The sequence below is a fragment of the Tympanuchus pallidicinctus genome, unplaced genomic scaffold (genome assembly GCF_026119805.1).
Source record: "Tympanuchus pallidicinctus isolate F22 unplaced genomic scaffold, pur_lepc_1.0 scaffold22, whole genome shotgun sequence".
Classification (NCBI taxonomy): domain Eukaryota; kingdom Metazoa; phylum Chordata; class Aves; order Galliformes; family Phasianidae; genus Tympanuchus; species Tympanuchus pallidicinctus.
This window is the reverse complement of record NW_026294739.1, coordinates 2,291,496-2,318,522: the sequence shown is the minus strand read 5'-3', so window position 1 is coordinate 2,318,522 and position 27,027 is coordinate 2,291,496. Positions and strand designations below refer to the sequence as shown.

Sequence of the window (27,027 nt, the reverse complement as noted above, 5' to 3'; positions counted from 1 at the left end):
AACTTTCTACCCCAACCCACCCCCTCCCCTGCAAATGCTGCTGCTCTTAGGCTTTTTAAGTTTGTGATTGTAGAGAAAGAAGGGTGTGGAAAGAATTATCTTTCTCTAAAAAGCAAATAATAAAAGTTATGGGGTGACAAAGATTTGCTCAACGTGTAAAGAGGTGACTATAAGAGATTCATTTCATAATTAGAAGGAAACTCGAGTACAACCTCTTGCAATGCAGGTCTCAGCCTCTCTGGAGGCCTTTCCCTCTTTCCTGGTTAAATCAGGCTATATAAGCAGTGCCCTCTGCTGCCCAGGACAAACAGTGCTGTGCTGTGGGAAGCTAACCCACATTCACACAATCCTTCAGTGCGACACTGTTTTACATAGGGAGTTGTTTCTCTCTGATATCCATTTGCAAATGTGTATCTCTTAGATTCCCTCTCTCTGCTGAAGGTGGCTGTATTTGCTGTTGCAGTGCTTCCATTCTATTAACTCAGATCAAACCTAATCCACTGCTTTAGATGATTTTTTCTTTTCTTTTTTTCTCCTCACTGGAGGTTTCATAAAAGAAAATAGATTTCTCTGAAGTGTTAAATGAATGACCTTGCAGTGAGCTTTGTGACATGAGATTTCACACTGAGTTTCTTCTCCAGTGCATCTAGTGGCCCCAATGAATATGTATCATTGCTGGCATCTGACTCAGTGGGAAATGGTAGGTCAATAGCACGCTCGTGCTGATAAAACATCTGTATTGTATTAGAAATGAAGAGCAGTCAACATCCTATTAGCTGATAATATAGGGTAGATACTGATTGGTGGATCTCATTTCTGGGGTTTGAAATGACTAATTTTCTGCTCTCTGTGGTGGCTGCTTTCAGCTGAGGCTGACAGTTATGGATGGACTCCCTGGGTGGGTGTTTTTCAGCGGTGGTTTTCTGTGATCTCAATCTGCACAATTGCTGCCACTGTGAAGCTGGAAAGACTGATGGCAGTATGAAAGGGAAGCTTTCTTGTGAGTTTAGTTCCTTCCAGGTCTTTGGCTGCGGTTATCCTATCCTGAGCTAGAAGCTCAGCACTGAGATGTGCTGGAGAAGTTAACCAAATAGCTGGGAAGAGGATTATCATGTGGGAGGTTTGGATACTTGTACCATGTGGCAGATTGGGAGGGAGCCACAGGATGCTGTGGGGAACTCCAGAGTGCTTTGGGGGAGCTGGAGGTCACAGGGAGAAAGGTCATAAGGAAAAAATAATTTGAGACTAGTTAGGCATAAAAGTGCTCTAAATAAGTGCTTTCTGGAGGGTGTAGGGTAGACTTGGGATGACATGTAGACTCAAATCACTGGTGGGTTTGAAGGAGTCTGTAGTGCTGCTACTTATTCAGAGTATTAAAATCCATACCCCATCTGAATTCACTTTAGAGAGATGTTCATTTCTCTGTTGCTATGTTTCCCAATTGTGGTTACTCCCTGCCCCAAATTCTGTTGCATGGATATATGTGAAGGGACATCCCTACCTGCAAACATGTTTGCATTGGCATTTCCATGCAAGGAGAAGGGATTGAGCCTGCCTAGCCCTAGCACTTAAACAGTGCTGTCAAAACAGCATTGAGTGTGAAGAGATGCAGCACTGATGTCCCACCTGCACTCAGGACCATGGTGATTCACTCCTGAGAGGCTTATGTTCTGGTCAGAAGTACTCCTACTCTCCTTTCTGCAGAACAATCTTCTGCTTTCAGAACTCTTTGCTGAGAGATACTAGGTTCTTTTCCTTTCAGAGAGAGACTAAATGCATTTTTTTTGAGATCACTGATAACATTTTGGTTGTCTCTTCTGCATCGTGGCCTGTTTTCTCCTGGAGGAGGATGGTGATTATTGCAAATGATGGCAATGCCCTTAGAATCCTGCAGGTTTTTCGCAATGCAAATTTCTGCTGGTTCTCTTACAAATTGCAGCAGATCTTTTAGAGAAAGGAGGAGGAGGACATGAGCTCAGTTTGAGCCAGAACTCTGGTCTCGTTCTCTGTCAGATTTCTTTGCTTGCTTTCAGTGCAATGCCACTCAGCAGCACTGCCTGCTTTTAGCAGACGCGTGACTTAGAACTTGCACTGACCTGTCAAGCACTGTGCACAGCAGCACCTTTGATAAAGACTGACTCCCAGCACAGGCTCATTGTTTCCAGCTCCAGGGAGAATCAGCTTCTGCATGTTTCAGAGCTGCCTGAATGGCAGTGTCAGGATGTCAGAGACTGACAGTGATGATTATGCCGCAAGGAGAGGAAGACAGATGGCTATGACATCTCAGCAGACTGCAACTGTCTAGCTTCTTATGCTCAGTTTAGTGCCAAAGGACAATCCATTTCAGCCAGGGCAGTTAATTTATTTAAATCCAACTTGACAGTTTGGCTAAATTTTTTCACTGTTGTTGTCTGGATTAGGAAATGTACGCTATGTGCTGTGCCAATATAGCTTGGCTCAGTAATTAAGACCACACCATGCAGTATTATGCATGCACCTTTAGAGGGCAAGTGTTAGTGCTGTCAACTTGATCTTCTGGCACAGGTAGTGACCACCTTGTGATTACACATGCCAATGATGAGAAGACAGAGAGTGACCTGGGGAGAATACCTCAGCTGTATATTAGAAGATGCAAGGCTCAGAAGCTTAGCTGCAGAGCTAAGAGACCAGGAACACAGGTAAACTTTTTGTCTGCCCCTTGAAATATAACACTTCTAGGATGCAGATGAGATTGCCACTCTGTATGTAAATCTTGCATGTATTTATCAGTTTGGACCTGCCTGGGGTTCACCTTTGGCATAGAGCCCATGAGGCTCCCCTGGCCCTGCACTATACTGATGATGGAATCAGGGCCTCTTGCTTTTCCCTTTTTGTTGAGGGATTTTGAACAGAAAAGACCACCTCACTGAAGACCCCTACTGGGTACTGATTCTTGAAAGTAAACAGCAAGTACAAAATCAAAATGCCTCAGGAAACATTTTTGTAGCTATTTCTTCGGATACAAGAACCTGTCTTCTGCATGAGATTGTATACCAACATTCAGGAGAGCCCTGTGGGAACACTGGGAATGGGACCATCCTTGTATTGGGGTATTCCATCAGGCAGTGCCTGCAGGGTGGTCTTATTCTCTCACCAAGTTTCTTAAGGTAGCAGTGCCTCCTTGCTTATGCCACTGGGTGATCCTACGTCACATTCTCCTTTTTGCAAATTTTCTCTCTTCCTGTTACCCTCCCCACTGCTCATTCACTTTTTTTCTCCAAAAAAGTTAAGAACCATTCAGAACCTCCACGCCACAGCTCTAATACTACATGAGATATAACAACAAAACTCAAAACAGCACTACAAGCCAAGGTGAGAAAGCAGGAGTTGGTTGCTACAGCTTAGCAACTCGTCTTCAAAAGTAAGCGTTTTTGTTCTGACACCACTCTGTATTCTTCAGTAGAAGTGCAGTGAATACCCTGAGTGCACATTCCTTACCTTTGAATCAATAGTTCTTCTAAAGTTGTCTTGTTAGAGTCTACTGGAGCTGGTGATCCCTTAGGAGGTAAAACGTTCAGGGGCTCTTTGACAGACTCATTGTTTTTGAGTGAACCTGTGACATAAGAGAAAGCCCAGAGCGTGTTAAAGTAGTTGCTTCTTAAGGGTCATCTTCACTGGTACTATATAGTGGTTTTCTTTTATCAAAACCACTAGGAAGACTACAGACACAATGCTACATTTTAATTTGGCTTTTCAAGCCAGACTTAAATGTCAACAGCTTGTGTACTGCATGGTTGCACAACTTCTGGTGTAGCTACAAATTGCAAGCAAGGAAAGGTGAAAGTACATGTGCTGTATCAGTTCTTACATCTCCACGTGGCTCTGTGACCACTGAACACTGGTCCCCAGCATTTTCAGTGCAATTCTTTAAGAAAAAAAGGTTTAGCTATTTATGCCAGTTCTTGCTAATATTCGTTTCTTGAGTCAGGGCTTCATTACTGCTCTGCTTTCAGGCACGCTGTAGCTGTTCAGTTTACTGGATAAATCAAGGCTAGATTTGGGTGAGACAGGAGCTTTACTTTTATTTGCTTCTCTACTTTTCCTCAGATGAACCTCCAGTCCTTTCACAGGGAGCCAAAGTTGTGTAAAGTCTGTGGCTTATTACCGCAGTACTTGGCAGGAGGTGGTGCATCTCACTTTTCAAATGAAACCTCCTGTTGTTCGAGGCCTGCTGATAAATGGCCTTGTTGGTTTGTGTTTTTTTTTTTTTGTTTGTTTGTTTTTTTTTTTTTTTAAGAAATATTTTGGTCTTAGTCATAATTCTGTTTGCATTTCAAACTGGTGACAGCACAGTCAGGTCAACACTAACCAAAGCTGGTTTCTGCCCCACCCGTTTTATCAGTGCTATGGATTTTCAGATGGAAAGGGTGAAATACAGACTCTTTAGCTGCCTCAAACAGTGCCAGAGGCTTACAAAACTCTAGCTTCAGTTTTCTCTTTGCCTCTTGGATATGTAAAACATTTCAGCCTCCTGTCAGAGGAGATTGCTTAAAAAAACACAAGCTCATTTTCCATTTAAAGGAAAGAATCTATTATATTTTACAACTCCTAGGCTATAAGCCAAAGCTAGACTGTTGCAAAGGGAGTCTATATAAAAGCCTTTCTCTCTGCTGGATTTATATGCTTTTAGATTATTTTTCTTGTTCTCATTTCTTGGGTCTTTATTTCTCCTGTTTGGTATCCTACCCTGCATTTTCCACTGTACTTTACCCTCTCTTCCCTTCTTCTTTCCTTCCCCTCTCCTCCCCTCATTTCCTAAGTAAAATGAGAACAGGTTAGCATTTGAGATCAAGTCAGGCTCATGGATAGCTGCTGCTCAAATGGGTTTGAAGTCAAGATAAAACAGCTCACCCATCCCTTGTTTCCATGCACGTCAGCAAGTGCTGTCAGAAGTTGTTCCTGCTACAAGTGAGGCTGCTGTAAAAGCCCCCGCTGTCCAGTTTCTGGGAGAGGGGATGGAGTCAATGGAGCAGAGGGAGAAGGCTGCTTACACAATCCTAGCTGAGTTTAAAAGCTGGACTTGCTACTTTCATACTGGAGAAAGATCTATAGCTCATAGCCCAAGTTCTGCTGTACAAACTCGAGAAAAGAAACGTTTCCAGTGTGTCTTGCTGAACAATTGCAGATACGGAAGAAAAAGCCACAGATGTAACACAGGAAGGGAATATGTGGGAGAGAAACGCAGGTCAGCTCCTGTGGATGCTCTAACGAGCTGCTAAGAGAAGATTAGCCTTTCCTTTAGTTTGTCCTTCCTCAATGACACTGGCTAGACAGGAGGCATGTCCTCCTGTGCTGCTGTCCTGATGCTGTGATGCTGCAGATGTATGAAGAAGCCATGTCCTTGTGCGCTGGTCCTGCTGCAGCTGACAGGGCAGGGGCCTCCTCAGCAGCAGTCTGGATGCTGAGATGCTCGGAGATCCGGAGAGAGGGCGAGGCTCCTCTCAGCTTGCTTTGCAGCAGCGCTCTGGGGAAGCAGCGAGAGGACGGCTCTGCTCGGGTCCTGCTGCTGCACTGGCAGGGTGGAGAGCAGGTCTGCTCTGGCATTGGCAGCGCTCGGTTTATCCACAAACCTCATTGACAACAGTAGCAGAATATTAAGCAGCTCTCTGTTCTGCTGCTGTCTGCTTGGAAACTCGGAGAAGGGCTGGAACTTTCCTTCTGTCCTTGCCACAGAGTTGAATGGGCCTTTATACTGCTGAAACAGCATGGCTCCCTTGGCAAGGCAGGCAGGAGACACCTATTTTCTTGGGGACGTTTCCCAGGCCTCCTTTATTTTGAGGTGCAGGATTTCTATTCTTTGTTTTCTTAGAGAATTTTGTTTGTTTTCAGGGGCTGAACTGATGTGCTTTACTACTGCATAACAAAGTAATAGTCCTTGATGTCTTGCATAGAACTCAAATGTCAGAAATATTGTTATATCGTTTTAACTCATGCAGTTAGCCAAAGTTCAGAGTCCAATGGATTACTTATAAGTTTATAATCTCAAAATGGAATAGGTATCTTCACTGCAATCTGTTCTTTTTACAAGAAGCTATAAAATTCAGTTTCTCTGAACACCTCGCTGACTTAGCAGAGTGCACGTTCTATATTCACAGTTCCAGGTCTCTCTCACATAGCGTTTGAATTACAACTGTTCTAAGCTTTTGCTTGCAGGAGTGCTTTCCAGCACTCCTGAATGTGTTGAGATAGCTCCTTTCCTGGCTCTCTTTTCAGCTTCTCATAACTTTCTCTCACAGCTGCTCAGACAACATGCCAGCTCAGTGAACATCTCGCCTTGCAGCCATGCTCTGCACTGTTCATGGAAGCACAGAGCATCCCAAGTTGGAAGGAACCCACAAGGGTCACTGAGTCCAACTCGTGATTCTATGCCGGGCCAGCCCACGATCCAAGCCCTATGTCCCAGAGTGGTGTCCCAGCACTCCCTGAGCTGCAGCACTGGGGCTGTGCCCACTGCCCTGGAGCTGGTTCATGCCCACCGCCCTCAGGGACAGAGCCTTTCCCTGATCTTCCCTGGCCCTCAGCTGAAGCAGCCCCACGTTGTTCCCTCAGAAGCCTTTTGGCCAACTTGTTCATACTGCTATACTCAAGCCATGCCTCAGTGCACACACGTTCTGGGCAGTATTTCTCCTATTTCAGCCTCCAGATCCAAAGAGCTCGTAAGTGTTGTGCAGAGCTATCTTCAGTGAGAGGTGGCAGAGAAATCTTGCTCCCTTCATTGCAATTTCCATAGGCTTGGTCCCCACGTGTACTGCTTTGCTTTGCTGGCTATTTACTCCACATGGCATTCAGCTTGCCATACCGTTACTTGTGTAGATTCCACTTTTTCAATATATCCTTTCTGTGTTCTAAAGAAGTTCCTACTTTTTTTGACAGCTTTTTTCCATGTTTAAATTCTAAACTCTCTTAGTGGAAGGCTGGCAGAGCAGAGTCACAGACTTCTTTAGATTCTTCCCCATGTCTTAACAACCAACCAGTTTGCATTTCCAGGCTGAACAAAGATGGCACCCCATGCCATACCGTGGAGTGGGGTGTTCTGTAGTGTGCTGAGCACTGAATCTGCTCTCTATTTTCTCTATTGCTTTCCTAACCTCATCGACTCCTACAGTTCTTAATCTCAATGGGAAAAAAAAGCTTAATGTTGTTTGGGTCAGTACTCACCTGCAGCACGTCCTGCATGTGTTGCCTCTCTTGCAGTCTTTCTCTTTGACCTTTTTGGCAGCCTCATGGAGCGATAGTACTTGGAATTTCTTTGAATGGCAATGTAGTGTGTGTGAGAGTCCCTCTCGTGGGTCGCTGAGTCAGCACCTTCTGACTCTTCCTCACCTTCAGAGACTGAAAATGTCTGAGAAATACCCTGCTGGAAACCACCAGCAGCTTCTCCTCTATGCCCATCCATGGCTTTCAGATCTCGTCTAGAGCACCTGAGAGGGTGGACCAGCAGCAGAACAGCAGCAGGCAGGTAGTGTCCACAATGCCATCAGCTTTATCTGAATGAGAGCTGGAGACCTGCAAACAAAACAGAGCAAAACATGAGAAGGGAAAATCCTAGATAGTCCAGAGGCTGCAAGGCACCATCTGTTTTGGGTAGGGGGGACCTTCCAGGATTTTTTACTGATATCGTTGTGAGCAAGGAGACCACCCCACACCTTAAGCATTGCTTTTTACGAGTTCATCTTTGTCCTGTATTTGTTCCACTGATGACCACACCATTTGTCTCTTGTGAGCAGTAGATTGCTGGCTGATTTACAGCAGGTACTGCTAATGGCCAAGTTCTTGTTTGCCAGATGAAAATGTTATGGAGTATCAAGTAAAACCCAAAGAGAGAGCTCTGTCAATCCATCTATTATCTGCGTGCTGTGCACTGTAATAGAAGAATGAATATGTTTTATAGGGCTGAGTGCCTTCCTAACACTTATAACAGTACTCATTCCCGCAGTGCAGATAAGTGAAGAAAAGTCCTTAACTGCTATGAAATTAAAGTAGAATGAAAAGAGAAGGTAGCAATGGGGAGTGTGCAGACTTGGTTTTATTTCCCAGAGTAGCCCTCCTATGCCAATGTTCCCTCCTATGCGAGTGTTCCCTCTCAGAGACACAGACTGCTGAGTGTCAGTGCATAGGCTGTGCCAGCACTCCCAGGCATTTCTAGAAGTCAGACCTCTGAGACAGCATGACAGCAGCAGAGCCTTTGGCCTTTCTAAAAGCAGATAAAATGTGAACTTCAGTGTTCATCGCTGGCTTTGTCTCGTTGAATTCTCATAGCTGTTATGGCCTTTCTAAGTACGTGTGATTTTGTGACTGATGGGGCTAACATGAGTACTAGAAAGAGCTGCTGTATAGGAAATGCGAATATAAAATTGACAATTCACTAGGGATGTGGTGCTATAGGTTAGTAATTAAATGCTGTTATGATGTTCTGTGTATCACTGGCTTGTTACATTACAGAAAGGCCAAGACACATGATACTCTAGAAGGTATCATATACTGTAACAGATTTTGAACCCATGTGTGCCACCAACTTTCTTCTTGCTTGCCCCAGGATCATTTCAGTAAGCCTGGACATCATCTGCAAATCCCCTGCTTTCCAAAATTCCTGAGGGTCCTTTTAAAGGATGGGGCGCAATGTGAAATCCTGCACTGAGCCTGAGTTGTTCTGCCTCCTGGCTCCACAGATCAGAAAGTCTTTTTCCTTTCATAACCTGAACCATTGCAGGCAGCTCGTGGCTGCTAAATTTACATGCTGATTCCAGTTCTGCCACTGCTTTGGGGCTGTTTGGAGCTGGTGGTTGCTCTGGGACTACTTCCAGTGTTACTGGAAGCGTATGAAGGACTCGTTTGTTGGTTGTGGTGTTAAGTTTGGTTTGTAAATTACACTGAGGTATAGAGATTCACTAAGGCTGTTTCTGTGGCTCAGTAGAACAGCAAAATAAAAACGGCTGCTGTTGGGGACAGCCTGAAAAGAAAGAAAGGAGCTATTTCTTTTTCCATGCCTTTCTGACTGTGCTTCTTCCTGTCCCAAACTGAAGCCCCAAAGGCTTGATCCTTGCAACTGTAATGGAAGCACTTCAGTTAACTGGATCACAACCAATATTGCATTGTGTAATCCTTCCTGATGATAAACTCCAACAAGCACTTATTTCTCATTCACTTCTTTTTCATAAACTGCCCAAGGAGTTGGATCTGTGACAATCTTCTCTATATCAAAGTTCCTTTGTGCTTCACAGGGCATGGATGGAGAGGTTTCTGACTGAGAAAGAGCTTTCTGTATGACCAAGCGAAACTGCTGAGTTACCCAGAGCCATAGCAATGTGTTTAGTAGTACCATCAAACCAGTGCAGTTGTCTTTTATTAGGATACCTTTTTTTTTTTTTTTTGTCTTTGTCATTGTCAGAGAAATGAAGAGCATCCATACTGAACAGCAGGAGCACTGCTGGGCTACCGAGCAGTCCCTAACAAGCAGGATGGTTGGCCAAAAGTGATTATAAAAGTGGAGGAGGGAAAGACTTCTCTGTTTTCTAGGAGAGGCAGGAGCGAAAGGAGAGTTGCTTATTATGGTGGCTATGAAGAATGTAAGTATTTCTTTCTTTCATTAATAAGAATGCAAGAAGAGAATGTAATTTTGAAGGCAGTGGTTCCAATTAGACAACCAATACTGTAAGAAATTAGGAAAACATTACATATATGTCAGTCCTGACTTGCAATTGCTTTATGTGTGTTAATAAGAGGGATGGGTTTAAAGGATACACTCAAAGTTATGTTATTCTGATAGCAGTCAAGCTACTCAATGTCAGACAAGGAATGAATCAAGCAGGTGTGGACAACAGCTCTCCCTGTCTAAGTGATTGTGGTTAATTTTTGACAAAGGTATTCACCTATAATAGTCACAGGCAGCTGAGTGCCAAGTCTTGTTATGGGAATAATCTATCCCAACTGCATTCACCTCATATTCTGATATCATGTCTTGCTGCAGCGTCACCATCTACTGAATTTGCTTTGAAACCAAATCCTATCTTGCAGTTCAAGAAGTAACAGACTGCAGGGGAAAGGTTGTAGAGCAATGAAAGATGGCAACAGTGAAAAGCAACAAGTGATACACATATAGCAATGTTAGAGATATGCACTTTGACTCACACGTAATTCAACAACCTCCAGGAATGTGACTGTACAGAAATTTTACTTGCCCATTTTAAATAATGTGGCATTTTTTCTGTAAATCAGTTATATCTAGTGGGCAATACAACTGTTCATAGCAGGAGCTGCACCCTGAAAGCTGAGATCATGGCTCTGTGGACTCACATGTGCTCTCTCTGTTTTCCTCATCTCACACCATGACCCCAATCTCAGCAGCAGTCCTGCAGGGCTCCAGCACAACAGCTGTTGCTGCCCCTCGTGATTTGTTGCTCTGGGTAATCACCTGATATGTTATTTCCCTTAAAAATAAGGCAAAGGCTATTATCTGACTGAAAAGTTTCAAGTACTGTGCTTAGTATATGCTTACCTTATGCCTGGTGATTTTGAAATGAAAAATGCTTCATTTGTCAGTGTCCTACAGTGCTGTAGCCTAGTCTGGGAGGTTGCTCGATCAGTAGCAGAGATAGCCTGAAGTCTCCAGGTATGCAATGCAGGTATGCTTTGAAGCAAGAACTAACTTGTATGAGTACAACCTGACTGTACAGTTTCTATGCATAGGGACACACAGGCACAGAAGATGAACTGCCCTCATATGATTGTCTAATGTATCCCTACCACCGTGGACAAGATAAGAGCATGCATCTGCCTGAGCAGGCACACAAAACATGCAAGGATTGTGTCAGACCAGAAGGAAGGCAAGTGTTTTAGCACAGAGGGCAGTGAACCCCTGCAGTGAATTATGTAGCAGTGTGTTCATTTTGCTCTGACCTTAAATTCTGACACAGAGACTGGATGCTCATTTAAAGTATGTTTGGAAAGCGTTGGGCTCAATGCAGAAATTACTGTCTTGGCTGTAGTGTTTTTGTACTGCAGAAAGTCAAGACAACCATATCGTCTTTTCTTCCTTTTTGTGTGTGCAAACTTGTTTTAATTAATGACCTCATCTGGAAGATTTTGCACGTTGAATGTAGGGATGCAGCTTTCCTGCCTATCTGATGAACCAGATGGGGCTCTTTTAGCACCATCTTCAACTTCTCACGGTGAATGTGGCTTCTTTAATATTAATTCTTTAAATACAGTTTCAGCATGCTTATTTTGCTACATCATATTAGTTTCTTTCTAAAACGCTTTGATTCTGCAAACTGAGCACGAGCCCCTGCCTCCCACCGCCACCACTCCCCCATTACATCCTTGTGTCTGAGGCATGGATTTTTTTTTTTTTTTCTCCTCTTATTCCTCCGCTTTAAGAGCAGACTGGAATGTCATCTCTAAAGTATTCCACTGTGCATCATAATGAGGATAAAGCAGGGGCGCAGTCCAAAATCCAGCAGCAGGCCTTACTCATCTGCTGCTGTTCTTGCTCACGTGGCTGCCAGCCCCTGAAGGAGTGCCACCGCCGGTGGGCCCTGCTGAAGGCACCAGGGCTCCACGCAGGCTCAGACCTGCGTTTGCATTGGGAGATATTTCTGTCAGAGTCAGGGGAATAGCGACGCCCACAGACTCAGCCCTGGGCTGTGGCAGATGTAGCTGTGAATTCATTTAGCCTCATCAGAGGTTTGAGCTAACGCGCAGCCTTCAAAGTGCTGTCAGTCAGGCGCTCTCACATGTCCCATTTTGTGCCACCCCTGCTGCAGGGGAGCTGACTGACAGAGGGAGGATGCTCAGGCAGCTGAGCCTGCTAATGCCTCAACGGCCACGACTAAAGCCATCAGGCCACTCTGCTGCCTGGCTACACGTGTATTTATGTTTCTGGTTGGGACAGCCCTCCTTGGAGCTGCCAACAATCCCAACCCTTTCTTTCAAATGGCTGCAAGAGACAGTTAAGCACACGGGCCTGTCCAAAGCAAAGGTACGTGACATTTCACAAAAGAATTTGAACTATCTAGGTACAAGGCCGAGGTAATATTTGATTAAGGCAGGGGAGTGGAGAAACCAGGAGGAGCACGGAGACAGGCTGACCAGCAAGTGAGACACAGACCAGAGAGGTTCACAGCAGAAGCCAGAGAGATAAAGTAGACAAGTCTGGGGATGTTGGCTGAAAGCATATTACATTATTTGGCCCTACACGTTTACAAAACCACGTATTTCGTATATCTCTTGTAAACAGCAGTGTTGCTACCACCACTCCTAACAGCATCAAACTACAGCCACTCGGATTTTGAGCTAGTCTTTCAGGTGAAAAGTGGAACAAAATGGTTTTGTTGCAGTGATTTAGCGATGGTACCATATTTACAGCAAGCAGGGCCAAGAGAGAATTATGCAGTTAATTACACGCTTGTGACAATAAAACCTTTATGTCTTGCACATATGCTACAGAGAACCTGTTTTAGAAACACTTCAGGCACTAAAAATAAAGACGTTGGATTCATTTAATATAGCTTCCAAAGCCATGTGCATTAGACACCATGAGAGCAAGCAAACGAGGCTTAGAGAGAGAAACCAGCACGTTAAAAGCAGCTAAAAATGAGTCACACGGCCTGCCTAGATATAAAAATGTCTCCAGAATTCAGTCTGGCATTGTGGGACCTTCTATGGGTAGAAGTGTACATGTGTAAACATAGATACAAAGTGAGTGTGTCCTATAAATGGCTACTTACACATGACAGGAACAGATATGCCTTCATGCAACTCCCTCTGCATGAAAAATTGAGTGTTTATAGCAGCTACTCCGTCTTAATTAACTTATATACATCAATACATATACACTTAATGAGTAACGCTCAATAACTACATATTTTTCTGCTGCCAGAATGATTTATCTTTTCTGCTGTTAACTAGTTACTTTTTTGATTCAAAAGTAATGACTAATAATATGTGCTTTCTTGTATATAATCAGTAAATGCAGTCTCTGCTTATGGATATATTTGTTTGGTCCCTATATCTCAGAGTAGTCCAGCCCTACCCTATTGCATTCCATGCTTATTTCCGTGTGCCTCCTGCAGTAGATACAGCTACAGTTTAGATGTTAAAGTATTTTACATGTATGTATAAACATGTCTATAAACACACATGCACATTTTGTATCTGTGTGGGAGACTTAACCTAATTTATAAAGCACACAGAAGAGTAAAAGTGGAAATCTACAAGTCCTTCTGGTTTTCATTATAAGCTCTTAAAACTAATTAAAGAAAAAGCTGACCTTATTTTTATTCTTTTCCTTAAATTAGTGCATACGCAGTGGTGAAAGTACATCCCTGCTTGAAGATGTGGAGAGCATCTTAAGAAGGTATAAAACATGACTTGCTCTTCTGACATCACTGACATTTTTATATACACCTGTCTCTAGAGGAACCCTGTTTCCTCTCCTTTTCCCTGCTGATTAGGAAATGTTTTTGCCTCTGCTACCATGCAAAAGGGAGTGGAGGGTCCTCGTTCCTTTTCATTTGTTCTCTTCATGTGGAGCATTCCACATCCCACATGGAAAGAATATACAACATAAAGCTTAGTCCAGAAATGCCACAGCCTCTAAAAACTGAAACACTGTGGCTTAGGAAGTTTAGTCAGTGATGAAATGGTTTAGCCAAGTACATGGTATGAGAAATAATGTCCCGGGCAGAATGCCTCACTGGAAGCAGGGCGGGTTAGTAATGCCAGGATACGTGGAGATGGGGTTAGCAGATGTCTTGGTTGAAACTTTTCAAGACAAACTGGTTAGTAAGCAGACAAGCCCAGTTTCCCTGGGGCAGACAACACCCGCGCTGCTCTTGGGGAAAAAACAGTGTCATCCACTCCTATTTCTGGATGTGCTGTTGTGTATGAGACACTTGTTAAGGAAGCATGAGCAAGGGTGGTTATTTGAACTGCAGAGGTAAGAACTCAAAGGGAGTTTTATTTGGAAGAGTTTATAAAGAAGCAGGGAAAGAAGAGGCTGATGTTGTTGATCAAGGAATAGTAGAGCTCTCAGTTTTTCCCCCAGTGGTTATTGGGTGGAGGACCCAAGGAGCGTCTGATGAGTCTGCCTGCGAATCTGTAGCTGCAAGCAAGCCAGAAGTCAGGACAGACATCAGAATCTTGTTAACCTGGTTTCTACTGGTTTGAAATGCCAGGCAGGTTTGGAAGGCTGCTAGGCTATCCTTGTCAGCTGCTAAATTAAAACCTCATACAAACCGATGCTATTCTTATGGCCTGTTGGACTGATTGTGCAAGTGCTCAGGAAAAAATACTTGATAAGCAACTCTGGAAACTGTGCAGCATCAGAAATACAAACTTCTCCAGAATGTCTCTTTCTGGCCCCAAGAGGATAGACCCTGGCAAGAAGGCAGGTGCTGGCAGGACTGCTGCTCCCAGTGCAGAGCGGTTTCTTCTGTCCTAGGACTGGGGTACCAGTTCTGGGCTTTGGCAGTCACATCCAGTTTGCCAGCTACAGCAGCAGGCAGCGATGTGTTGCCAAAAAACAGGCACCCCTGCAGCGCTGTCTGCATGTGCATCTGCACTGTGTTTATTTTTTGTCCAACAAGTGACACAGTCTCCTCAACCACAGTTGCGTAGCTCACTTCAGAGCACTTCAGAGAGTGGAAGTGCTAGAAAAGATTGGCAGGGCTTCTCCTTTGAGACCTTTCCACTGACAGCAGTTCTTTCCCTCCCCAGTTTTAAGCATGGAAGGAGCAACGTGGCGATGAGTGTGGGGAAATCCCACGGCAGTGGCACTGAGTTAGCTCCTGAGAGGGCAGGGTTCATTGCTCAGCTCTGCTGCAATTCCCTGGGCAATCTGAACAAGTCGGGGATTTTCCCGGGTCTCAGTCCCCTGTTTGCTAGAGGGGGAGAACTGCACCATACTATATAAATTCTAATACGTTTCTCCTACGGCTTTTCCTTGGGAGCTACTTGAGCAGGAACTCAGCAAGGAGCTCAAGCAAGAGCATGGCATAGACAGAATCTTGGTTCAAAAGAGCTCTGGATGATAGTTGAATTAAAAAGAAAGAAAAACCTCTTTGGATATTATCTATTTTTTTGTTCTATTCATTTGCATTTTCCTACATTCCTAACCCAAGAGCAGGTATTTTGTCTGGAGCTGTCATTCCCTGTTGCTTTCCCAAAGTTTCCTTAGAGCTGAGGGGGTCGTTGTCTCAGGAAGTGCCCCCTTTTGGACAGCAAGGTCCAGGTTTTGCAGATTAAGCCAGATCTGTTTTTTCATGATTATCTGATGCAGAGCTGATTTTGGCTAGGAAAGAGATGGCAGGAAGGAGCCAAGGTTTCTAGATTGTTTTAGATTTCACTGAATCTTGTCAGTTTTTCTTATTTTATACCCAAGTGTAACATGGGGGTGCTTCCATGGGCTGTTACTTGGGAACATGAAACACTGCCTCCAGACACTATTGTGGTAAAGATGGTGATATTACTGCTGACAGAAATACACAGAACAAGCTCCTGCCAAAAGCAGACTTATAGTAAAAACCCCAGGCATTGCCAACACACACAGGGACAGATAATGGTAATTATACAGTTAAAGCATTTTACATTGTCTTGCAAATGTTCTCCCAAAATTAGGCAGTGTGGGACAATGCATTCTTTGTCTCCAGGCATTTCTTTTCTGTCAATTACTGTGGTGTTTCACACATACTCTTATATTTACAGCTGGTTTTAAAGTGGATTGGATTTATCAGTCCTTATCTGAGCCTGGGTAAGATCAGTCCTGAACAAAATTTCCATCCATCTCCTGAGATGAATGCAGTCCAGTTGGACCTTTTTATATGTTCAGGAAAACATTTTTTAAAATACCTATTTTTTTCAGTGCCATTTCCTACTTTTGATTAGGTCTGGAGCTGGCAGATCTGCTGTAACGCTGAATCTGTCAATAGGTTAATACCTCCAGAGCTAGCTCTTTCTTATGAGATTTGATTTCTTGTTTACTTGGCGCATTTAAAAATATCTATCATTGCTGGGATGGCATTCACAGCCACAGTGGATACAGGGCAATTGGTCTCCTGAGAGAGAAAGGACAGCTCAGCTGAAGGGAAAGATCAGCCTGCCCTTAGGAGGAAAACAGGCTGTTTTTCATATTTCCTGCCTTTATTTTCTTTCTTTCTGTGTTTTGTTTTTTTTTTAAAAGCAAGATCACACGCAAGCATTTGCCAGGAAAAAATCACAGCTTGTCCTGCCCCTGGAAAAAGACGCACGGTTTGATTGATTGCTCTGGGGATGTTTGCTCTTTAGTTGGTCACGTTAATGCCCATTTAGTGCAGTCTGAGCCTCCTTTCTGCCTTGGTTTCCTCCCTGCTGGATGTGCAGCCTGTCGGGCTGTGCCAGCAGTGCCTCCATTCCACCAGCCGGCATTTCAGCTGCACTCCATCCAGGTTGCACGGGGTCCCTTCAAGGTGACTTTGCTGGCAGAGCAAAGCCGCTTCTTTCTCAGGCACTGCATTTGTGCCTTTGAGGCTTTTTCCTCAGACCGCTCCTCTTCTAGCATCCCCCCAGAATAGGATTTTACTCACCTGACTGTCTGGGGCCGAATCAGGCTCTCATTTGCCATCAGGGTTAGGTGTGTCCAACAAATCAGGACTAAACTCCCCCAGGTTGTTAGAAATTTGCAGTTCGGCTCTGAATCCCGATGCAGGTGTGTCCTATTGAAGATCTCTGTCCTTCAGTCCTTGTACCTTCTGACAGTTCCACTTGAAAGGGAAGTTTCCCTCTGACTTTGTTTGCTCAGTTTCCAGAGCCACAGCAAACAATTTAAAGGAACAGCTTTCCCTTTAGCCAGGTAAGTCAGTACAAACACGTTCTGAAGGCCCTTTGCACCGCTTGTGCCAAAGGTTTACTGACAGGGCTTTGCAAAACTTCCCGTATAAAACTAGGTGAAACTTCTCTTCAAATCTGCAAACTCAAGTACGTGGAAACAGCAAAAGCCATTTGCTCACACTTTTCAGCCCCACTGGCCGAGCTACTGCTCTTGCTTTACATTATTTCCAGCCATTTGAGATGACAAACCCAACATGCTTGTGATTATTTTTAGCCTGTCAGTTTTTACACTTCACGTGTGTTCCCACACCTGGGCTCTGGGACACCTGGAACGTAGCAGACCCAGCTGGTTTGATTACAAGGCCTTTTGTAACTGTTCATCCAAATGCATTATAATTTTCTCCCCCGAAATACTTTGATTTCCAATTCAGGTTGTGCTTACATTTGCTGTGCTTGCAAGTGGGCTTGCTTAAATGAATGTCTCTCTTCTGTAAGCAGCTTAGAGCCCAGTGCTTCGAAGGAAGACCAAAAAACCCCACTTCCTGCAGATATCTATGCAGTGCTATAGTTAGGAGACAGCTTTTTCTTCATCCTGGAACTCCTTCAACTCACCTGCTATTTGTAAGCCTGCAGATGGAAGGGCATAAAGCCTCATATCTCCTGCTGAAGCTAATGCTAGCCTTTCCTATGATTTTTTTTTTTCTTTCTTAAAGTTCACCCGACTTGCCAACTGCCCTGTTGTTTTAACTGGTTGTAACATTACCCTATTTCTTGTGATAGCAACTGTATTTTGCCCACACCCTATCTACTCTGTGGACACCCAAATATTCATTCAGTAAAGCTCTGGTTAATCTGGGGTTGGTTGTCATAGCTTTCTGACCACCAATGCCACTGTCCCTTTATATCAGCTGAGGGCCTGGCCTTGGCACACAGGGCTGTCAGCAATTACTCTTGTAATGATTACTCAAAGTCACCGTCAGACTGTGCACTCCTGCTCTGCGAGCTAGTGGGACACGAGGGACGTGCTATCACAGGAGTCACTCCCAGGTGGACCTCATGCTTCAGACTTGTTTGTCAGTGTCCCCAGAGCTGGGAGGGGACATAAGGCAAGAGAATCCGGTTTTATTGCACTTTTTTTGTCATTAAATTAACCAAGCTGTCACGGAGCAACTCCTCATCGCTTTGCTACTTTGAGAACTAGATAAATCCTGCTTCCACAATCCTCTTTTTGTACGTATTGCCCTCCATTTTGTTACCAAAATAAAACGTATTCCTTTTTCTGGTCTCAGTGAGAAGAGTGAATGGCAGAAAGGTATGCCATATATTATAGGCACTGGACATTGTCTTTCCCAGGGGACAGAAGGTTCCCCATGATGAACACAAAGCTCACTGTGGAAGGTCAGAAAGCAGCCAGGCAGGGTCATAGCGGTGCTCCTTGGGTAGAGGAAGTAAATGTTTGTGATTTTGCTCAAGTCTTTCCACAAGGAAGGGAAATACTAACAATCTGTGATTTGCTGGGAAAGTGACCACTTGCATGAGTTAGATTCAGTATTATTACTTGGGCTTTTTCTCAGTTTTGTTTTTGCTAACAGAGCAGTCAGCCCCCAGGTCCACAGGACTCGTGTTCTGCACAAACGGTGCCATATTGCCTAACACCTGGAGGGCAGCCCATAGTGCTGTAACTGAAAATTTGCAGAACAGTGTAATTCTCTCTCCTACAGCCTGACTCCACACAGGGCACCTCGATTTTAATGTTAGCTGGGTGATGACAGCTGCCACACTCTGTAGCTGAGCCATCACACAGAACTACCCGAGCCTGCCCGCCTTCCTTGCTGTTTAACAAACAGTGGATTCAGGTTTAAACATTTTGCAAAGGAAATATAGCCGACAGTTTTTAATGGACCGTGTGTCGCTCTTGTTAATTGCAACATCTCTTGTTTCCCTACTTGTTTTCACATACACTCACCAGCATTAGCTTCTGAATTCTTAGCCTTCGCTTGCAGCTATTGCTATATCTTTCCTAAGACGTGGCACCCAAAATTGAACGTGGTCCTCCAAATGCAAATGCTCCATTGTTCAGTATTCTTTCATTACATTATCTTCTGCATTATTTTTATATCCTCTTATTAATGCACCCACACACCCCATTTGCATTTTTCAACCTTTTTAAAAACGTTTTCATTACAACAATCAGACATAAAGGCGATGAAGTAAGTGTGGAATAACAGAAATGACAAGCTTGATTCTCCCCAGACTTATCTTAAACTTCACTGTGCCACTGATTCTGATTTACAGCAGAAGGAAGCAGGGGGGATTGAGCCAAGCACATCTACACTGAGAAACCCACTTTGTGTGGATGCTTGGGGAGGAAGAGTGAGGGCAGTGGGGACTGGGAGGTGGCCAGAGGCACAGCCACCCTACAACCCAGGTGCTGCTGCTATAGAGCACGGAGCGTTGCCACCATAGCATGTGCTGCCAGCCACATTTGGGATGGGCCTCTCTAAGGAGAAATGGACAACCAGTTTTAAGCTAGAGCCAAGCAAAGTGATGTGTGTGAAACAAACTTGCTTTTATGAGCTGTCTGACTGCAGAAGCAGCATGTGACTCACAACACCACTTGAGCAATGCAGCCGTTAGCCAGGGAGCAGGGAAAAAGGTGAAATCCACAAAGCAATTGTTCTGGTCTTGCTTTCTGGCACTGTCTTAGCAGCCTTCCCAGTGTCTTTCCTTCTTTCTTAATGGTGCCTGTTTTGCTTGTCTGGATTTTTTCCAGGTTAGAAGTTATTATTTCATGGATATCAATGCCTTTGTCTCTTGAGGGGTTTTCCCTTGTGCTGACTATTGTTTGATTCCAGATACAACAAAATACGAATGCCCTCGGGCTCCTTTTGTGTCTCTCAGTTCAGGCAATACTTTGCTTGCCCAGCTAAGGTGAGGTTCATAAATATGGGGTGTGGTTTTATGACGTAGCTAATGTGCTCTAATGGCCAGCTGCCAGACAGAGAGGTAGTCTGCTCCTTGTGTCAACAGCTCCATGCTCCTGCTCCCTCCCCTGCTTGTCTGACTTCTGCTGACGCAGTCCAGGACAGTGACCCAGCAGAAAACTGTTCACTTTTTTTTTCCTTCCTTTTTTTTTTTTCCCCTAGATTAGTTTTCTGCCAAACTGACATCCTCTGATGGCTTGCCAAAGCAAGATGAGCATCAGCACTGGCACAAGAAAGGAGGCATGGTTGCTCAAGAGAGAGGGAAGATGGTAACACAAAAGAATTTAATTAAGTTGGTTGGTTGTAAATCCACACCCTTGCAACTCTGTGTTTGGCTTGCACAGATCAAAATCACAATTGCTGTCAAGTGAGTAGGCCTTGCTTTGTCCTTTTACATTACTAGCAAGATCTGTTTACAGGATTATTGTTGTTATTGTTTTTTTCCCCCAGTAAATTGAGAGACAAGAAGCATTAATGGCAGCAATGGAAACAGTAGAGAAGAGAGTAAAGCAAGAGAAACAACAAGGAAAAGGAAAGGCAAGGCCATCTCTAACAACAGCAGCAGTTCCACGTTGCATCAGCAGCTCAAGGTACATCATGAAAGCATTTGCTTGGCTGTTCCCAGCAGTAGAAGCTGCAGGTGCTGCCTTTAAGCTAGGCAGGCCACATCTGGGAGAATCAATGGCCTTATTCTCTTCTCCCTCAGCCTCCCAATACATACTAGGACCCCATGTTCACACTCCCTCCTACTCAACCCTGCTCATTGCTTCATTGACTGCAGCTGCTGGGGTGAAGATGGGCACTGGTAGCACCTCCACATAAGCTGCTGGGGGAGTGCACCTGCATACACCAGCATGTTGTTCCTGTACTACGGCCTGGAGATTCCTGTGTTGACCCATTTCTTCATCTCAAAACAGCGTACTGATGGATGGGAGGTGGGTAAAGCCAACCAGAGAAATGCATTAGGTTGACACAGCAATTTCACCCGCTGTTATATCAATTTTCTGACTTCTTTCAGCAAACTTTCATGGTGCTCAGGAGCTCTATGAGAGGACGCACTGCAAGTCTGCACGTAGGGATTGAAGGAATTTTACCCTCCTCAGCATGAGGGGACGAGAAGACCAGGATATGACAGCATGCTGAATGGTGTAACTATCAGCAGCAACACAGTCCTGTCAATCCATGCAGGTAGAAACACGTTAATTACTATGAACGCTTAAAAATCTTTCCCTAACATTTGTCCTGCTCACATGGAACCTCCCCTTCTATGCAAAGCAGGTTTGCTATTTAAATGTCAGCTTGTGTATACATGCTGGCTGCTGGCTCTTCCCGGGGGATCCGAGACAGCTGACATCGCTGCCAACATAAATAATCTTGCAGGTTGGAGACAAGTTGGTGAGAGTGTGGTGATCCTCCCTTTTATTGTATTCAATAGGAGTGTTTTTCTTTTCTCTTTTTTTTTCTTTTTTTTTTTTTCCCTTTACCTTTGACGTGACTTCCAGGAGGCACAAAGTGAAGAGAGGTATTTCCTTTTCTTTTTCCTTTTGTTTACCTCCTTTTTATTCTCTGCATAACGGCGGGTGTTGCTGGGAGCTAAAAAGGTAAATACATCATTTTGGAGGTTCAGGAAGGAGTGTGTGTAGTCCTCCACCAAACAAACAAACATATGCTAAGAAAAAACAAAGCTGCTTCATGTAATTTCTCTGTACTGCTGAGAAAACCTATGTTATAAAGCACAGGAGCCGTTGCCAGGCTGAGCTACGTTTTGAAAGCAGAACTTGATGGATTGTTTAGGAAAGCATCTACCGAGGAGGCTAAAAATCCCCTTCTAAGTATGGCATGAAGCTCATGCTACAAAGAAAACTTTCTGTTTGTAGCATAGTTAAAAAGTTTGATCCAGTTGACAGCTGGATTAAAGTCACTCCTTAAAGTGCCCTTAGTCTTGAATTCTGAACGTTGGAAAGAGCCTTTTGTTTAAGATCTGTTGTTTGACTGGTCTCGCTGATAACGTTTCCTTCTGACTTGACATTGAGGCTGACGTGTTGGTGCTGCCTGGCTTGTAAAGAGTAGCTGAGTCCTAGATTTAGTGCAGGACCTGGTCTAAGGAGAAGGCTGGAACTAGAGCTCTCTGCTGCTGTGTTTCAGTGGAAATAGGTACAGTCATTCCATTTAAATAGGAGGGAAGGCTTGCACGTTGAAATGCACTGTGTAATATTTTGGAAGCAGGCTGGGTCTACTATTTCTTAGCCCTGTACAACATGAACATGGCTTCTCTTGATCCCCATCTGTGCAGTATCCCAATTGAAGTGTTTTCTTTTTTGTTTAAATGAAACAAAAAAAGTATTTTAGGATAGTGCGTGGCTGACTTCTATGCTTCCATATGGAAAACGCTGAAAGTCCAGGTCTGATACTGAATGGAGAAGGGCAGGACTTGGCTTCTTGTGCTTGTGTTGAAAAGCAGAACTTTCGTTGAGTTTTGAGCTTTACTCTTTCAGGTTCTTTTGTTTGTGTTCCTCGTGCCTTTCCCCAGTCTCTCCCAATAGGTTTGTGTGTGTTTGCTTGGGCCCTGTCTGGATTCCTGCAGGAGCAAACGTGCTGCCATTTCTTCTTGGATCTGAACGTGTTAAGGACAGGTTTTCAACAGAAGCTGAAGCCAGTGGAAATGTTATCCTGCTTAGTCACTTTTCTTGGAGAGGGTTAAAGAAAATAAACACACGAGGGGCCGATTCTCCCCTATGTTTAAAACAAAACAATAACAAACTACCACCAAGGAACCGCATGAGCTGCCTTGGAGGAATCCTTCCACTGAGTGGAAGGATAAATACTCCCAAGGACGACCAGCAGCTATTCCTTTCTGCTGCTCGGGCTTGTTCTGGGCCTCAATCCGTCACAGATTCACTTTGTTGCCCACTGCTATTTATTTTGACTCTTCTGGCACACTGGAACAAGTCTCTGGAAATCATTGCAGCTGTGTAACTTGCAAGTTCTGAGTAATGGTTTTCTCCAGCTTAACTCCCCCTTTTCCTCACCATGCACTTCTTTCTCTGTCTGCCCACATCTACCTGGAGATGGAGTACTCAGGGCAGCAGCTTCCCTGGTGCTTTGGAAAGGAACTGCAGGTTGATGTCAGTGCCCTGAACAGAGCACTTCTCAAGGATGCATCCCCTGGCAATTTAATAGTCTGGCCTGTCTGATGTGAGCTGCTGGAGTCTGAGCTTCTGAATGCACCTTGTGACTGTCCTGATCAGGATCTGGTGTTCTGTTGATGATCTTCTCTCTTATTTCTGAGAAGTGTAGCTGGCGCTTTTACCTTTGACGTTGGGTAGAGGTCAAGAGAAAGATCAAGTATTTTTCAGCTGGCTGGACGGTAGCTAAAGCAGCACAAGTTTTTGCTCTTTTTGTATGTATATCAATAGCCCTAAGCTGTTTTAAGATTCTGCATCTCTTTAATTCTGTGTAACTCAGGCTGTTGTGACTTTATCTCTGCTTGATGATCCGCCAATGGAGAAGACAGAAGAAACTTAATACTGATTTTTAAGTGAATTAATGAAAAAGATAGAAGAGTTTCTCTACAGATGGATGTGTTGTATGTGTGTATATGCGTACAGACTTAATGTACTCCCTACATACAGGATGTGTGTACACAAATGTGTGTAGATGTGTACACATGCACACCTATTTAATCTCTGGGTAGATGGAAAAGTCATGTAATTCTAGTATTTTCCTCAACTGCAGTTGCAAGTGCTGTGTCCAGGGCTTGTTTCTATGGCAGCCATTCACAGTCTTTTAACATCCCACCTTCCCTCGCTCCCCGTTTGGCAATCAGAGGAAAAGATGAATGTTGCAACACCCTCACCCAGCATCTCTCAGCACAGGGGCGAAGGGCACGGTGCAGAGCTGCCTGCAGGTGGCAGGACGGCGCAGGAGGGACTTGGCTCCCTTAGGCTTCTCTGCCCCTGTGCTGCAGCACAGCCTCTGTGGCACTGGTTTCCCAGCTCTGCATCAAGAACGTATGGGTGTAGCCTACATCTCTGCCACTGTTTATTTTTCATCCCTTTTTTTCGTTTTCCCCCCCTCCCTCTTGCCCTGCCCTGCAAAAAGATTACAATATCAGCATAGCACCATGAGCTATGGAACCTGTGCTGCACTAGATAGGCTGACTAACATCTCTTGAAATAATCTCCCTTCAAATAGCCTGGAGGTGCTCTGATGAACTTCTGTTTCAGGAACCACGAGAACACAGCCATGGCTGCAATCAGTGTGAGTAGCCAGACCAGTGCCGCTATGCGGTGAGCAACACCGTTATTTATCCTAGGAAGGTCTTCCTTTTTTTCTTCCTTGTTGTATGGAGAGCTGAGATCAGATCCCTGGTAATGTTTCTGTATAGTAGCTGCTCTGATGTACTGTAAGTGGCAATGAGGAGGGAGTAGTATTCCATTGAGACAGTTCTCTCCCGTGTGGCTCTGCGTCTGAGCAGCCATGGGGCTGTGGCTGGCTCCAGTCTGTACAGCTGGCTTTAGCTGAAACAGTGCAGATCCTGAGTTATCAAGACAGCCTTCAGAAACGTGAGGATGTGATGCACACCCAACAACCACTACAGCACTTTCCTATTTATCTAAATCTCAGGGAATCTTCAGTGCTCAAGGCAGCATTGCAAGTCTTGTCTCAGCTGAGGTAGGAGGCATTTCAATTTCTTACTCATACTGTATTGTCATCTTATCCTTGCCATCCTACCCACTCAATGCGTCAGAGATCTAAGGCCTGATTTTCTTTTCTTTTTTTTTATAATTTTGTTTTCATTTTACTCCCCATCTCTCTGATATCTATGCTGAGCACATGGTTTTCATGCCTTCAGTTTCTGGTCCATCATATGAGAGACTTCTTTTTGTTTAAACAAGAACTTAAACAGGATTCAGCCAATGGGTTTTTGCCAGGATAAATCAGTTCCCAAGAGAGGTTTGGTGCAACAGGACAGAAAACTGAGTGGATCCAAGGAGAGGAAGAGAGCAGTGAGGCCCTGGCACTGCTGCCCAGGGAAGTGTGGGTGTCCATCCCTGGAGATGCTCAGGGCCAGGCTGGATGGGTTCTGGGCACCAGCCTGTGCTGATGGGGGGCAGCCAGCCCACAGCAGGAGTTGGGACTGGGTGGGCTGTAAGGTCCCTTCCAAGCTAAGCCATTCTGTGACTGTCTTGCTCCCTAACGTCTCTTACTTGCTGTATGGATGACAAGAGTCTCACCGGACCAAAAGTCCCTCCTGACGCCTTACCCATTAGTAGCTCCATACTGCTGATCTCCTTGTTTCCAAAGCATGTGTTGTTTCAGCAAAGCATACAATGTTTCAGGCATACAGTGGCCCGTCCCAATTAGAAACCTGCAGTACCCAGTCCATAAATCCTCTTGTTCTGCCTTGGGCTTTGCCCGGCGCTCTCAGCTTAGATGCAGCTGGCTGGCATCTTTCAGACTGTTTGTGATGTTTTGGGAGAGGATGTTTTCCTTCTTTTTCCATGCTCTGTGTTTGCATTCCTTAAATAGAGGCATAGCTAGGGCCAGAGATTGCTTCAGTGACTTGTTTTTATGGGGCTCAAAGTTCATGTTTGGCAAAGCATTAGTTCTGTTCTGGGTTTTGGAAACACCACCAACAAAGGCAATCATGCTTTTCAGAGGGGAAAATGCTAAAATGCCTGATCATTGTCAGTCTTTTGAATTACAAAGCAAACCCACAAAGATCTCAGCTTGTGAATTTCATTAAGAAGAAACAAACCACAGGCGGCTTTTTCATTTACTGTGTTTAGAGAACTTATTTTGCTCCAGTAAGATTAACCAGGCTGTTTCTGGACAAAGTCTGGTCTGTGTTGCTGACTGCTGTGCAACGTGTGGCTCCTCTTCAGAAGAGCATGAAACTGAAAGCAGCAGGAATGACATTTCAGTGTCTGTCAGAACACACTGAGCAGGAAGAGCAAAGAGCAAGGAGGGCAAGAAGTGGTGGGATCTGTTCCTGTTGTACTTTGCTGGGCTGAGCATGGGTTAAAATGCAGTGCGTTTCTGTCTCATTCCCTTAGCACGATGGCTTCGTTTCCTGTCCTCAAGCAAGAAGTGTTGTTCCGGAATGGCACGTGGAGCTATCGAATTCCAGCCCTGCTTTACCTGCCACGTTTCAGCATCATCCTGGCATTTGCTGAGGAACGAGAGGATGTGGTGGATGAGCATGCCAAGCTCATAGTGATGCGCAGAGGCACGTACAACCCAGGCAGACACCATGTTCAGGTACCAGTTGGTAAGGAAATAGAGGAGACTGTCCAACTACACTGCTACCCTGCTCCCAAAGGACTTGAATGTATCTGCCCTCTCCACTGTAGTTAAACAGATCTCTCCTGCTCAATTATAGCCTATGAGTAATGCATTTACTTTTATAGCTGCTGGGATTCAACCTCGTGATTGCCCAATAGTTGGGGAAATTAAGTGGGGCAGCTGTAGTAGAAGCAGAGAAGCAGAAGCAGAGAGAGACATAGGGCACAAGTCTTGCTGCAGTTGCAGAGGTGTGGAAAGGAAGCAGAAATGAGGAGTGTCACAGAGATAGGGAGCAGTAAATTAGCAATCGCTGGCTTGTTTTTTTTTTTTTTTTTTTTAATCTTCCTAGAACTAATTTCTGGTTTAAAAAACAATTGAGAACAGCTAGTATCCCCACGCAAAGCAGTGTCATTTGGTTTCTCTGTGCCAGCGAATGGGCTACTTTATTAATCTCCCAGTTGTTATTATTGTTAACAGTTATCTTGCTGGGTGACTGGGGGTGCTGGATACTCTATTTATAATCATTTCTTGCATTTGCAAATGCATTAAAGGCTTTTTTTGGGGGAGGGGGGAGGGGGGGAGTTTCTTTTTCTAACTCAATCCTTTATCACAGAATAGTAATCCTTTAACAGGGACCTTTAAGAGCTGGAGTCTGCCTAGCAGAAGCAGCCTCTAACTGCACCTGCAGCGTTGTATCATTTAGGTAACACTCAAAATGAGGGAGTAGGAGTCTGAATGTAATGGATTTATCAGTGTGCTGTATGCTTGAAGAGGGCTCCTTTATCTAGCTGACTTCCTGAGAAGCACTAACAGAGCAAAGTGTCTACGAGAATGTTTTAACCCTGGCACGTCTGTGTCATATCTATATTGATGAGAATTTCTTACAATTCAACTACTGTTGCTGTTTTTTTTG

The 27,027-nt window shown here is 44.5% G+C and overlaps 2 protein-coding genes across 10 annotated transcripts in view; one reads left to right on the top strand and one right to left on the bottom strand.

Annotated features, from left to right (window-relative positions):
* Positions 1 to 17,688, bottom strand: part of NGEF (neuronal guanine nucleotide exchange factor) — a 45,769-nt gene extending 28,081 nt beyond the window's left edge. Inside the window, exons 1-3 of the mRNA XM_052687388.1 lie at positions 16,599 to 17,688; positions 7,198 to 7,545; positions 3,478 to 3,592 (exon numbers count right to left, since the gene is read on the bottom strand). Of these exons, the coding sequence (XP_052543348.1) occupies positions 3,478 to 3,592; positions 7,198 to 7,435 (353 nt within the window). The 5' untranslated portion in view covers positions 7,436 to 7,545; positions 16,599 to 17,688. The remainder of the gene's footprint in view (positions 1 to 3,477; positions 3,593 to 7,197; positions 7,546 to 16,598) is intronic.
* The window catches only part of NEU2 (neuraminidase 2), a 31,130-nt gene that overhangs the window by 2,665 nt on the left and 1,438 nt on the right, over positions 1 to 27,027 (top strand). Inside the window, exons 5-11 of one of the 9 annotated variants that reach the window (XM_052687423.1) lie at positions 9,428 to 9,605; positions 13,335 to 13,393; positions 19,989 to 20,193; positions 20,277 to 20,416; positions 20,533 to 20,761; positions 20,845 to 21,014; positions 25,886 to 26,090. In XM_052687423.1, the coding sequence (XP_052543383.1) occupies positions 25,890 to 26,090 (201 nt within the window). In that variant the 5' untranslated portion in view covers positions 9,428 to 9,605; positions 13,335 to 13,393; positions 19,989 to 20,193; ... (2 more) ...; positions 20,845 to 21,014; positions 25,886 to 25,889. Of the gene's footprint in view, positions 1 to 2,544; positions 2,679 to 9,427; positions 9,606 to 13,334; positions 13,394 to 19,281; positions 19,774 to 19,825; positions 20,194 to 20,276; positions 20,417 to 20,532; positions 20,762 to 20,844; positions 21,015 to 21,268; positions 21,349 to 25,440; positions 26,101 to 27,027 lie in introns of those variants that run through there. The other 8 variants (XM_052687426.1, XM_052687425.1, XM_052687422.1 and 5 more) reach the window with 8 other exon arrangements.